Source organism: Aptenodytes forsteri, unplaced genomic scaffold (assembly GCF_000699145.1).
Source record: "Aptenodytes forsteri isolate BGI_AS27 unplaced genomic scaffold, ASM69914v1 Scaffold23, whole genome shotgun sequence".
NCBI classification, from domain to species: domain Eukaryota; kingdom Metazoa; phylum Chordata; class Aves; order Sphenisciformes; family Spheniscidae; genus Aptenodytes; species Aptenodytes forsteri.
In genome coordinates this window covers 6,235,055-6,247,564 of record NW_008796043.1, presented here as the reverse complement: position 1 = coordinate 6,247,564, position 12,510 = coordinate 6,235,055, and the positions used below count along the sequence as shown (strand labels likewise).

The following is a 12,510-nucleotide window of genomic DNA, read 5'->3' as shown; positions in this document are numbered from 1 at the left end:
GTGTCCGGCACCCCGCGGCCGCCCGCGGCACCTCGACCCTCCGGGGCCGTAGAGGCGCGGCCGCCGCTGGCCTGGCTCTTCGGGGGTGGAGGAAGATAAAGACGTGCCGTGGCACGGTCACCGTCCCCGGCCGACTTTCGCTCACGGCAGGGGGGCAGGCACGTAGGTAACTCCGGTACGCGGCTGCCCCTCTGCCGGTCGCCTCCCTCTGAGCGGGCCGAGGCCGTCGAGGGGACGCTGTGAAGCGGTGTCAGCAAAGCAAGGGTCACGGTTATTTGGCAAACTGAGCGCTTGGCTCCACTGCCTACGGGAGTAATGAGCCGCGCTGGGCAGGGTATGGCGCGGTTCACTGCTGCTAGCAATTCTCTTCTTGGTGGAGAGAGCTGCTGTTAGACCCTGATAAACGAGTTGCTTCTTTCCGAGCTCTGTTGGTGAGCAGGGAATTGGATCTAAGCGAGTTCGGTTATCGAGGCGGTAGGCAGTGAGTCACAACCTGGATTCATCGTTCCCCAACCCCCGCCTCCCCAAGCAAAGTCGCGTGCGTGCTTCTGCGTTTTTGAGGGGATGTTTATGATGGCTGTCCTTTCAGGGCTCTAGAAACAGGGGAGGAAGCTGTGCATAAGCCATTAATATTGTGTTATTCCAAGAGAAGTTTTACACAGACTTGTAAGCAAACTTTCTGGGAAGGCTTTGCCCCTGTCTTCAGAGGGTACTGACACTGACAAACTGACTCTTTCTTCCCCGCCATTAGTAAGTGACCGTCAACATCCTTTCAATCACAGGCTTCCCCACAGAGTTTATGAAACTACTCCTTGAGGTATTTTCTGCACTTTAGTTCATCATACTTCCCTAAGTACCTGTAGAAGACAAGCTCTTCTAAGATTACGTGAGCTTGTTTTAGAGCCAGTGATAGCTAATTATCCTGATTATTGTGTTGCCACTGCATTTCTTGCTGACTTGAATAAAATGTTTATTTACAGTGTCCATGGGGAGCCCCTAACACAACATCAATATCGTGTTCCCTTGCTGATGTAATGAGTGAACAGCTGGCGAAAGAGCTGCAGCTGGAAGAAGAAAATGCTGCTTTTCCTGAAGCGGTTGCGTAAGTTTAAATCCTGGATTAATGATCTCCATAGTTGTGAAGCCATCTTCTGTCTCTTGTGCACTTTCTTACAGTGTGCTTAATGCATAGCAATATAGTAAATACTTTGCCTATTATCTCCTAACTCTGCTGCTTCAGGTCTTTTTCAGTGAAGATGGCTTCCCCAGTTAAAACTCTTCCTTAGATTCTCTTCTCGGTCACCCTTCTTTCTTGATATTTTCTTCACATTGTTTTGGGTGCCTTAAGCCAGCCTGTAAGCTACGTTTTGAGAAACATTGTCAGAAATGGTTTTTTTCTTCCCTTTTAGAGACTCTTGTTAACAGTGTACAATGTTATTTCGAGAACTGTCAGGCGTATCACCCGTATCTTCCTAATACTTGGAAGCTCTAAACATAGGCCAAGAGCTTACTAGTTCTAAACTCATACAAATTTTGCCTGTGGTCTTTTCTGTGAAGCAGAGCAAAGCAATGCTGTTGTTTGGGTTTTTTTAATTTGTTTTTATTTATAAAAATTTATATACACACACGCCCCCACCTCTATGCCTTCTTTCTCTTTCATGAAGGGCATCTTAAAAATAGAGCCTAATGCTTCTTAAAGAACAGTAAACAAGTAAAAGTTTAAGTAATATTTGCATTGTAAAGGAGTGGCAAAGAGAAATGAAGTCATGTGCTATTAGTATTTAGTGTTGACTTGGAGGGGGGGCGGACAGTTGAGATCCATTAGTTTCTATGCAGCTCTGCATGAAGTCTTTTGTATAGAGTGATGAAATGGTATAAAGCAGTGTTTCTGTTTAGATTACTGTGTTTAATTTTTTCAATTTCTGTTTTCATTTTACATAGTGTTGCTGAAGGACCATTTATTACAGGAGAAAATATTGACACTTCTAGTGACCTAATGCTAGCTCAGATGCTGCAGATGGAATTTGACAGGGAATATGATGCACAGCTTCGGCGTGAAGAGAAGAAGATCAATGGGGATAGCAAAGGTACCCTCATCCAAAGAAATATTTTTGCTTTATTCTTGGCACTCTGCCTAAGTTGACAGAGCTGCGAGGAAGTAGCAAATCCCCGATAATCACAGACATGCCTATTTGTTTTGTTTCTCAAGTCTCCATATCCTTTGAAAATTATCGGAAGGTACATCCCTATGACAGTGACAGCTCAGAGGATGAGGTTGATTGGCAGGATACCCGTCATGATCCCTATAGAGCAGGTATGTGGCCGTTTTAAGCGATACAATTTCTTCAGTTAATAGACCTAAGAATATGACATAGTTAAATTAGGTTTTTTGAATGTAAGGAGACATACCGGTTGTATGTAAAATCAGGTCACCTAATTGGGAGGTGTTATGCAGGAAGTTGGGCGGGTAACTTCAGGCTTCTGTCTGCCAGTATATTGGCTTCCGTGGCTGAATCTGGTAAAGTAACTGTTGTACATGGAAAGTATTGTGGGATATGCATACCTGTCATCTACATTTGGCTAGGGGCATCTGCACATGATATTGAATATTCCTGTCTGTAACATGCCAAAAGTGTGTCTGACACCCCAGAGAAGACAGGGAAGTAAGTCATAACATAGCAAAAGAAGCTGTCATGTTTAGGGTAAGAGAAGAGTGCATTAAGATCATACAATTGAAGTATTTTATTCTGTTTAATAAATAAAATTATGTTACTTTTGTGGGCATTGTGGAACCTTTATGAGCATTAGTTATGTTTGTTTAGATGTAAAGTTAGATTTATTTTTCTTACTGCTGGCAGATAAACCTACTACTACGCCGAGAAAGGGCTTCATAGGAAAAGGGAAAGACATTACTACTAAACATGATGAAGTGGTATGTGGAAGAAAGAACACTGCTCGCATGGAAAATGTAAGTGAAAACTTATTTTGTGTGTAAAACTGGAATGCTGCAATTCAACCAAAGAACTAACGCTTGTCCATCTGTGCTACTGTATGCGGTGTTAATTTTTTGTGGGTTTTTTTTTTCTTTTTCATCAGATGAAAGCAATGCAGTGTCTGGATTAGTTATTCAAACTGGTAGTCTGAGTTGTGCGTGTTTTTTGTTTAATAATAGTTTGTTAATGGCCATGATTCAAGAATTTGCACAGAACTGTGTGTTTTGGCAAAACAAAACTTATCAGCAAGTTTGGTACACAGGCAAATAAAACACCAAGGCTATTTTTGAAAAGCATAGCTATCATGTAAACTATTTTTTTTTTTTTAATTCATTTTGCCTGATGAGCCAACTAACTTATTTTCTGTCAATTGTTTGACTTACAGCTTTTCAGTCTGTTTATTCATAGTACATACCTTCTGTTTTCTTTAATGTAACTGGTACAACTTCCGCAAATAAGGAAATGCTGCAAGTGCTATTTTTACAGGATGTTAGGTAATCTCATATCAATTTGGGCAGAACTTCGAGTTCTGAGTTTAGAGCAGTATGTTTTTTAACATAGTGACAACATTACACGAAGTGGGTTTCGCATAGGTCCTAATCTACCCTAGGTTTTTGCAAATCGGAATGAGAAATTTCTGCTTGTGCCAACTTTTGGTGTCTGCTAGTAACAGTGCTTAAATTTCTATTATTTCTACTTGTAGTTTGCACCTGAATTCCAAGTTGGGGATGGAATCGGGATGGACTTAAAGCTGTCAAATCAAGTCTTCAATGCCTTAAAGCAGCATGCATACTCTGAGGAACGTCGAAGTGCAAGGCTACATGAAAAGAAGGAGCACTCCACCGCTGTATGTTTTTAATAAAGTCTCTCTATATACTTTTTATCTTGTGTAACAGCTGAACACTGTTTTGGTAATTCCTTGAAACATTCCACTTTCAGTAAAAGAGTTAAGCGGTATTATGTTAACGTTGCTGAAGGAGATGGTATCAGCCACCTCCTACTAGAAAAAGGCTGTCTTTATTTGAGCTGCATTATTGTGAGAGCCATATCAAAATAAGAGCAAGCAGCTTCCATTTTTTTCTCTTTGTCTTTCTAAACTTGTCTCTCAATCAGCTACAATGAATAAACTGCCTAGAAATTATTTATAGAAACCATCCAGAGGACTAATCCTCTGCAGCTGAATCATGTGACTCCAAATATCTGTATTCATAGCAAGTTTCAGGAAGATGAGGTGACCAAGTAAACTCTGACTTAATGATTTAGGAGGTCAGTTGATATGCTTTATGGGTGAGTTTAGAGCAGGGCCTCTGGTAATTCCTGCTGTGGACTTCTTCAAATTTGGGTGTCTTGCTTTATTTTATTGTTACTGATATAAAAGGAATATAATATTTGGGATATTTTGATTCATGATTTGTAAAGACTTCTTGAAAACGCTATAGAAAGTGCTCTTGAGCCACAGTCTGTACTTTATGTGTAATTGGTAAAATACTGTATGTGCTACACAACCGCTAAGGTACCTGAGTATTAAATCTTAAGGACTAAAGATGACAGTGCTGAAGCAGTTTGGCTTTGCTTCATCTCTTTGTTTGGTTTGTTGTTTGGGGTTTTTTTCCCTCTCTATCAGTTGAGAGAATGCTCTTAAGACGTTATTCTTTCCACCTAGTTGAACACTTGTGGCATATAAATACTTTAAATGCACTGTAAAGCAAAGAATTATTTTAATGAATTGAGTATTCATTTCTTGCCTGTAGGAGAAAGCAGTGGATCCTAAAACGCGTTTACTTCTGTACAAGATGGTCAATGCTGGGATGCTGGAGACCATCACAGGCTGCATCAGCACAGGAAAAGAATCTGTTGTTTTTCATGCATATGGAGGAAAGTAAGTATATTGTTTGTTACTGACAGTAGCTTTAGGTACCAGAGATGGTTTAAAAAGCAGAAACCACAGAAATACTTAAACAATCTGCACTTTTTTCAGTCCCAAGACTTAAAGTTTGTATTCATATATATGCAGATAATAATAAAATCTGAAAACCAAATGGTACCAACCGTAAAGTAAAAAAATCCCCACTTTCCTCCTTGGAGACCATTTAATGAACGGGGACAAATCCACTATAGCTTTCTGTGGAAAAATACGTACTCCTTTTATAAAAAAAGAAGTCTTGCAATTTTGAAGAACTCTTTGCACTGACCTGCCCCAGACTACAGGGCTGTCATGCTGATCTTAGGCTACCTGAAGATTGTCTTTCCATACAGATCACTGCATTGTCGGCTCCATCTGTGCAGTTCAGTGGAGGTGCTGTTTGTTACTTTTGGGTTACCTTGGGATGCTGTTCACTTTGCAAGTCGTGCAAGAGTCCAGTTTTAAAGACTACCATGCTGGAAGGATTGTAGTACGTTCGTAGTGATTGTAGTGCATTGAAACACCGCTAGTTTAAAGTGAATTAAGAAAAAACGTAATAAAACCCAAATACAGATAACATATTTAGAGATGTCGAGAGAGAGAGAGGCAAGTTGGGGGCGGGGAGAAAAGTTGCTTTTTTTTTTTTTTTTTTTTTAAATTGACCTTTCGCTTGAATGTTCAGGAGTGTTCTTTTGCTTAGTAGTATTCAACGGGCAGTATCTTTGTGGTGCTTAACAAAACATTGTGATGCTACCATTATTGTTCTAATGCAAGATTTTTTCACTTGTAACTTCTTGAAACAAGTACATCTATTAACAGGGTTGTTATTAGCTATGACATTTAATTAAAATATTAACAAACTGGGAGATGGAACCTATTTGATAAGCAATATATAATCAAAATGCCAAAACCCAAACATTCATATAAACTTGAATTGGCTCCCAAATTTGATATGAAATCAGATCTTTTCCTCTCTTATATTAAAAATTGCTGTATTTTGCAATGTTTAAAAAAAACAAAATCATGCATTTGCTTGTAAATATGTGAATAGTTAACTTTGTTATATATTTGACTTTTTCCACGAGAAGTGCAACTGAAGATAAAGTTATACCTCCAGAATGTGCCATCAAAGTGTTTAAAACAACTCTTAATGAATTCAAGAACCGTGACAAATACATTAAGGATGACTACAGATTTAAAGACCGCTTCAGTAAATTGAATCCACGAAAGATTATTCGTATGTGGGCTGAGAAAGAAATGCATAACTTAACAAGGTAAAGAAAAAAAACCCAAAAATATAGTTGCCAAATGCCTGTTGGTTTCCTATTCTCTGTTTAAGGAAGTTACACTATGCCTGGGTTGAAGTTTATATTTGATTTTTAGGCTAAACAATATACAACCTGGCACAGATTGAATAAGCCTCTGGTTTCTTACAGTTTAATGAATTGTCAGCATCCTCAGTGGTTTGGCAGCAGAATTTACAAGCCAATGAAATTAACGGGCTCTAGCTGTAAAAGTAATTAGTTTTCAGTGAGCGTTTTTAGACCCACTTACGACTTGAAGATCTGAATTTTCCTATGTGAAATACTGCGAAATATATGTATTTCTTCAGTTTTCAATTTGGTCTATTTCAAAGACTTTTTGACTCTGGATCAAGTTTCTCACACACAGCGCTCTCAGATTGGAAATGAGCAAGCAGGAACTAGAACTGTAGGGTTTCAGGGGTTTTGTTTTGTTTTTCTTAATCAGTATCTATTTTCTGATCCACAGAATGCAAAATGCAGGAATTCCTTGTCCTCAAGTGGTTATCCTTAAGAAACACGTCTTGGTTATGTCTTTCATTGGCCAGGATCAAGTCCCAGCTCCTAAACTAAAGGATGTAACACTTAGTAGTGAAGATATGAAAAAGGCCTACTATCAGATTCTTAATGTAAGACAATGCTGATTTCTCCTCCAATTCGGGGTTGTGTTTTCTTTTAGGGGAATAACTTAAAGGACAAATCAGCATTTATTTACTTTTTCAGGATGCTTGCATCACTTTCAAGATACGGAGTCCAAAGGCTTATTTTGCTGCTGTTTAATCCGTGACTTAGAATAAATAAGAAATTATGGACTGTGAAAAATAAATAAATTGAATCTTAATCTGAGTAGAAAACATGCTGGAACTTGATGACAAACAGATATTTAGCAGCAGAGAAATTATGAGCAAGTAGTCCTCCTTTTATAGAAGCAGTATGTGGTTTAGAAAGTTCTCTGAAGTCTTTCTGGGCTTGCCAAATACTTAATTTACAACGCTTAAGCACTCTCCGGTGGATAACTCTCTCCCCACCCCCCTTCTTAACAAATCTAGAAATCGGAGAATGAATTAGAATATTGCATGGTAGATACTTTACTTTCCTATTATCCGCTGTAATTGTTCAAACATGTACCTGCTAACTGTCCACTCACTGTTAGCTTCCTACAGACATGAAAAAAAAAAAAGCAAGCAACCAACCAACCCAGCAGCTTGATAACATGAATGGTCTGTGCCTCTAATCTTGAGACCAGTAGAGCAACACAACCATGTTTTAAGTGAATATGCATACTAGTTAGGATTCAGCATCTAAAGCTATGAGGCTTCTTTCCTGTGTGACGGGTGAGAATGACAGGTATATTCAGAGAACGTGTTTATCTGTCTCATGCGCTTGGACTGGTTGGCAGAGTTGACATGAGTTTACCAGACTGATTCTTCTGACTTGCCAAAGCTAAACTCCGTGATAAAAGCTTAGTTTGCTGGCAGTTTACCAAAACTGCGATTCCCTGTATGAAACTTTATTGAAGACTTGGAAAAAAATGATGTAAATTGGGTGGGTGACTGGGGGAAAGGCTTTGTTTTGTTACAGTCATGCAAACGATATTTATTTGGAGTATAGCACGCTTCATTCATTCATCAGTTTGGTTCCTTGCAGATGATGCAACAGTTGTATAAGGAGTGCAACCTGGTCCACGCAGATCTGAGTGAATACAACATGCTTTGGCATGATGGGAAGGTGAGCATATTCTTAACGTGGGAAGGAAAGGTTTCATCTAATGCGAAATGTTACTACAAGGTGAATTGCTGTCTCTCTGTGACTACAGGTCTGGCTTATTGATGTCAGTCAGTCTGTGGAGCCAACTCATCCTCATGGACTTGAGTTTTTGTTCAGAGACTGTAGGAATGTTTCACAGGTAGGACCTCTTCATCTGACAATCCTCTGTTATGCTGAATGTTTTCCAAGGTAAAATCAGTTCAGAGCTAACTGAAAATCAACCAATACAACTCCATTAAAAAATGGTCACCACCACCTATATATAAGAATGCTCTTACATACTGTCCATACTGATGGTGTTCTCCAAAAGGGAAAAAAGTGTGGAAGAATAAAACAGTACTGCTAGAACGTAAAACTTCTTTCAGTTACTTTTGTCTGTAAGTCAACAAAAGCAAAAATGTCATTTTGACTAAATACTGTAATTGCAACTTGGGGAAGGAAAAGGAGTATTTTGTTTTGTGTAGTAAAATGTTTAATGTGTGCTTTCTATATTGACTAGTTCTTCCAGAAAGGAGGTGTGGCAGAAGCACTTAATGAGCGTGAACTCTTCAATGCTGTCTCAGGTTTAAATATTACAGCTGAGAATGAAGTAGACTTCCAAGCAGAGGTATAGCTTTCTCCGTGTCTAACATTCTGGTTTGGTTAGCTATAGTAGCTACTGCAATACCTTAACTTTCCACGTTCAGTTTGTATGATTAGTGTCTGTCAGTATAATTTCAGCAATCATTCTGCATCTCTTTTTTTAAACTCGATTGTTTCAACATAGTAAAAATGTTTTCTGAAACTCAGATTGGCAGACCTCTCCACGCCCTTTCCTGATCTCCCTGCTCCCGAGTATAAAAGGCTTCATGTTGCATATAATTGCTGCTTTCAGCGTTAAGGGAAATGTAGTGATCTGTTTTAGTTTAAAAGCTAGCTTTGTTCTCTTTCCTTACATACATTAAAGGCTGTGCAGCAAAAGGAAAGTTGGTTTTAAAAAAAAAAAATTGTTCTACTGCTTATTTTTCATGTTTTAGATTTTAACTTACTTGAATTTAAAATTTATAGGCTAGCATTTTCAATGTTCAAGCCTAAAATTAGACACCTGAAATCATGCTAATGTAAATATGGACAAGGAATCTTTGGTCGCCTTTGGCTTTTAATTTTCAAATTTTGGATGTAACTCCTCAAGGCATGCATCCTGATACCAGACATTTTTAAAAATTGTCAAAAATTCCACATTTACTAATTAAAGTAAGGGTGACATGGCAATTCTACTCTACTTGATTTCTAATAACAGTGCAGGTTTATGCTAGTCCAGCACGTAGTAGGTGGGAGCTTGAAACTGTTTAACTCCTGGGGTAGGTCCTCAAAGTGGGGAAGAGATAAAGGGAACACAGTATCACTGTTCCAAGATCCTTATGTATCAGTTAATCAAGCAAAAAACAATTCCCGCACTGGCGGTGTTGTGAGCGTTGGGGTGTGGGGTCCGGTTTTTTGTTGTTGTTGTTATAATGGCACCTTTTTTGCTTATAAGTTTTATGGGAAAGACGTACATTGCTGTTTACATAGAGGTGAATTTGAGCAGCCCATCCTTAAACTTCAGACTTTGACTTTAGTCGCTAGTAACTAAAATTATCTCCCCTGGAGTACAAGAGGAAGTAATCCAAACATAACAATCTGAAGATTAAAATAAGCTACTGTACTGTGTTAGTACACAAAACGTCTCAAGTATAACTGTCTTCAACTTTCACCATTAAAAATTATTGCAGTGGATTTGTAATCTTAGTATTACTTGGAATTTCTCCAATGCTGATGGATTGGCTGAGTTATGGTAGAGGTGTTCAGAGTTGGAGAAAGGGACGCTTCTGTACTTTGGGGAATACAGCTGAAGTCTTAAGAAGCATCCAGTCCTCCCTGCAACTTGAGCGTTTCAGTTACATAGCACGAGACTATAAAGGAGCGCTGCTCGTTTTACTAACTCGTTGAGAACAGATGTTTCAAGCTGTACTTCCAAAGTACGTTGCTCCACACGCATGACTGAATCATTGAAATAGGAATATTGTATATACCTGGTCAGTCATCTAAAGCTACCTTTTAACACTGTTTTAGAAACATTCTGGTGCAGGCATGGTTTTATGATCTCAGCGTGGATTTATTTTTGGCTCTCTAGATTGAAGCTTTGGAGAAGATGAATGAAGATCATGTGCAGAATCATGGAAAGAAACTGTCAATGTTTTCAAGCGACGGAGACCCACCTATATATGATGAATAGCACTGAGCATACAGCTGCTGACGAAACGAAACACGAATTTACTGCTTCTGACCGTGTTGGTGCAGTGGTGAATGTCAACTACAAATGTCAAGACAGAGTGGTTGACTGGGAATACCAAAATGGAAAACACAGCGAGCATACGGTGATGCCTCAGTGTTGTTTGTTTTTTTTTAACTTAGCCCACACATCAGGCTGGCACTGTGAGAATGGACTGTCACTACCTCTTCGGATGGTCTGACAGCTTCACCAATTAATTGCCCAGTTACGTTAGACTAATGTAGCTGAGGTGGTCATATTTTGCGTGATTCAGAGCTTGTATGTTTTAGTTTAAAAAAAAAAAAATCATCTAGATTGTCTAAAGTATTTAGTGGGAAAGCACACTAGGAGAGTCCCTCTTTTTTTCCTATTGCTACTTGAAAAACTAATTAAAAAATTGTGTATGGACACAATGTCAGTTGAACCTTTCATCCTTCTCCACCAAGGGCAAAATGAAAAGTCAAACTATGCGCTGCAATCATAAGAAAATGTTAATTTAACAGACCAATGTCTTTATACATGCGAAAGTCTGGACCTTTTCGTTTGAAGTACGTGGAATGTGGCTCTAACTATCTCTGTAAATACAATTGGGTATTACATGAGAAACAGATTTGAATCCAACCAGCAGAGGACTTCTTTGGTGATGTGCCAGGAAATCCTGAGGGCCGCATCCCAGTTGCGTAACAAAGAGTTCAGTTAGCTTCACTCTTAATACACAAGCAGTTCCAAGAACTCAGTGCAAGCAAAAAAAAAAATTCTCTATAATAATCCTGTCTCTAAACTGAAAATCTGGGTACAGCATCAAACATTCTTACTCGCCCCAAAGATAATCATAGACTATGAAAACTGAATCTCGATCGTCATTAGTTTTAAACCTTGTTGCTTACTAGTGCAAGGATACTACTCAAATTTATCTTTTTCTCATGCTTTTATTCTTAATGGCAGTCTTTTTATTTTAGCAAGTTCTAAAACTCTGGCAATGTTTCTCTCCAAAACAACACATCTAAAGATGAACTGATGTAGTGGGGTGGTTTGGAATGAAGAAACTCTGATCGACTTCTTTTTAACTGACTGCTGTTTCCGATGCTGCTCTCTATCAAGCAGAATACCGTGTTGCTGCGTGTGACATTCTCACAGTGTGCTGTGGAAGTGGTTTTATTTTTTTTAATTTTTTTTTGTTGTTGGAAAACTGGTGAAGTAAAAACTTCAGATCTGGTGGTGGTATTCTTGCGTGGTTCTTTGCATCGTACAGGCCTTTGTTGATCCTCAGTGCTGCACTAAAGCAGTATTGGGGTAGGACTACACTAGTTCATTATAACAATAGAAAAATTACTATTTTGGTGGGTACTACATAAACAGTAAACAACCTTGACATTTTTGCCAGTTTCATCCCAGTATTTGGATCCTCTTCTAAATTAGACATTTACCCCTTACTTTTGAAATAAAGGAACTTGCGTCTTTTGGAGATGTAGGTCTATTCCTAATTGCTCAGTGAAACAGTTGCCCAAAATAATGGTATCGGGGAAAAAACAGACTAGGTACTGAGAGGGAGGTACCTCCTTCCCCTTCAGGAAGACTAAAAAGCTTCAAAAAACAGACTAGGTACTGAGAGGGAGGTGCTACAGTTACCCAACCCCTTCCGGAAGACTAAAAAGCTTTCGTTGTCAAATACAACCAAATCTTCTCCTTCAGAGGAAAAGGCTTTTAAAAAGGAAAGGATAGTCCTATTCTAGGCTTTTTACCAGTTTCAATACTCTAACATTTCTTGGAGAAAAAGGTATCTCAGAGCAGTTGCTAATACCTTACAAATGTGCTTGTCTAGGAAAGACGCTGATCATTATGGATATTTGCATTGAGTGAGAGGAAGAGAGCGAGCAGAAATAAGGGGAAGTGAGAGGAGCGTGTTTTTGGAGCCGTCATTTGAAACAGAGGCACCTGCTTGTTTCATTGTGCTTGGACTGAAGCCTCAGTTGTTACTGTCATTTTTAATTTCTTTCTAAAATCTGTCTAGCACAGATTAAAGAAAAACCAAATCAAATAAATGAAGCAATGGTCCTCAAGTATGTGATTTAAAGCTACTGGGCCCGATTATATTGCCTAAACATCTTCTCACTTCCAGCAGTAAAATTGGCTCAGGAATTTGCTTTGATATTTTAAGACGTCCGGGCACGTTGTTAAGTAGTTGAAAACAAGGAAGAAGTTGCTAAAATGAGCATTTTCCTGGACTCCTTTGAAATAAAAGGTGCTAGGATTATT

The 12,510-nt window shown here is 38.8% G+C and overlaps 1 protein-coding gene across 2 annotated transcripts; it reads left to right on the top strand.

Annotated features, from left to right (window-relative positions):
* The first annotated feature begins 971 nt into the window (after positions 1 to 971).
* On the top strand, positions 972 to 11,472 carry RIOK3 (RIO kinase 3). Of its 2 annotated transcripts, none has more exons than XM_019473762.1 (12): positions 972 to 1,102; positions 1,942 to 2,087; positions 2,210 to 2,314; positions 2,859 to 2,968; positions 3,697 to 3,840; positions 4,745 to 4,872; positions 5,982 to 6,170; positions 6,667 to 6,826; positions 7,845 to 7,925; positions 8,014 to 8,103; positions 8,464 to 8,571; positions 10,117 to 11,472. In XM_019473762.1, exons 1-12 carry the CDS (start codon positions 1,035 to 1,037, stop codon positions 10,216 to 10,218), a joined length of 1,431 nt encoding a protein of 476 aa, XP_019329307.1. In that variant the 5' UTR covers positions 972 to 1,034; the 3' UTR covers positions 10,219 to 11,472. The 2 variants fall into 2 exon arrangements, with proteins under 2 accessions (XP_019329307.1, XP_009283917.1); XM_009285642.1 differs by having other exon boundaries at positions 985 to 1,102; positions 5,985 to 6,170.
* Positions 11,473 to 12,510: the final 1,038 nt, after the last annotated feature.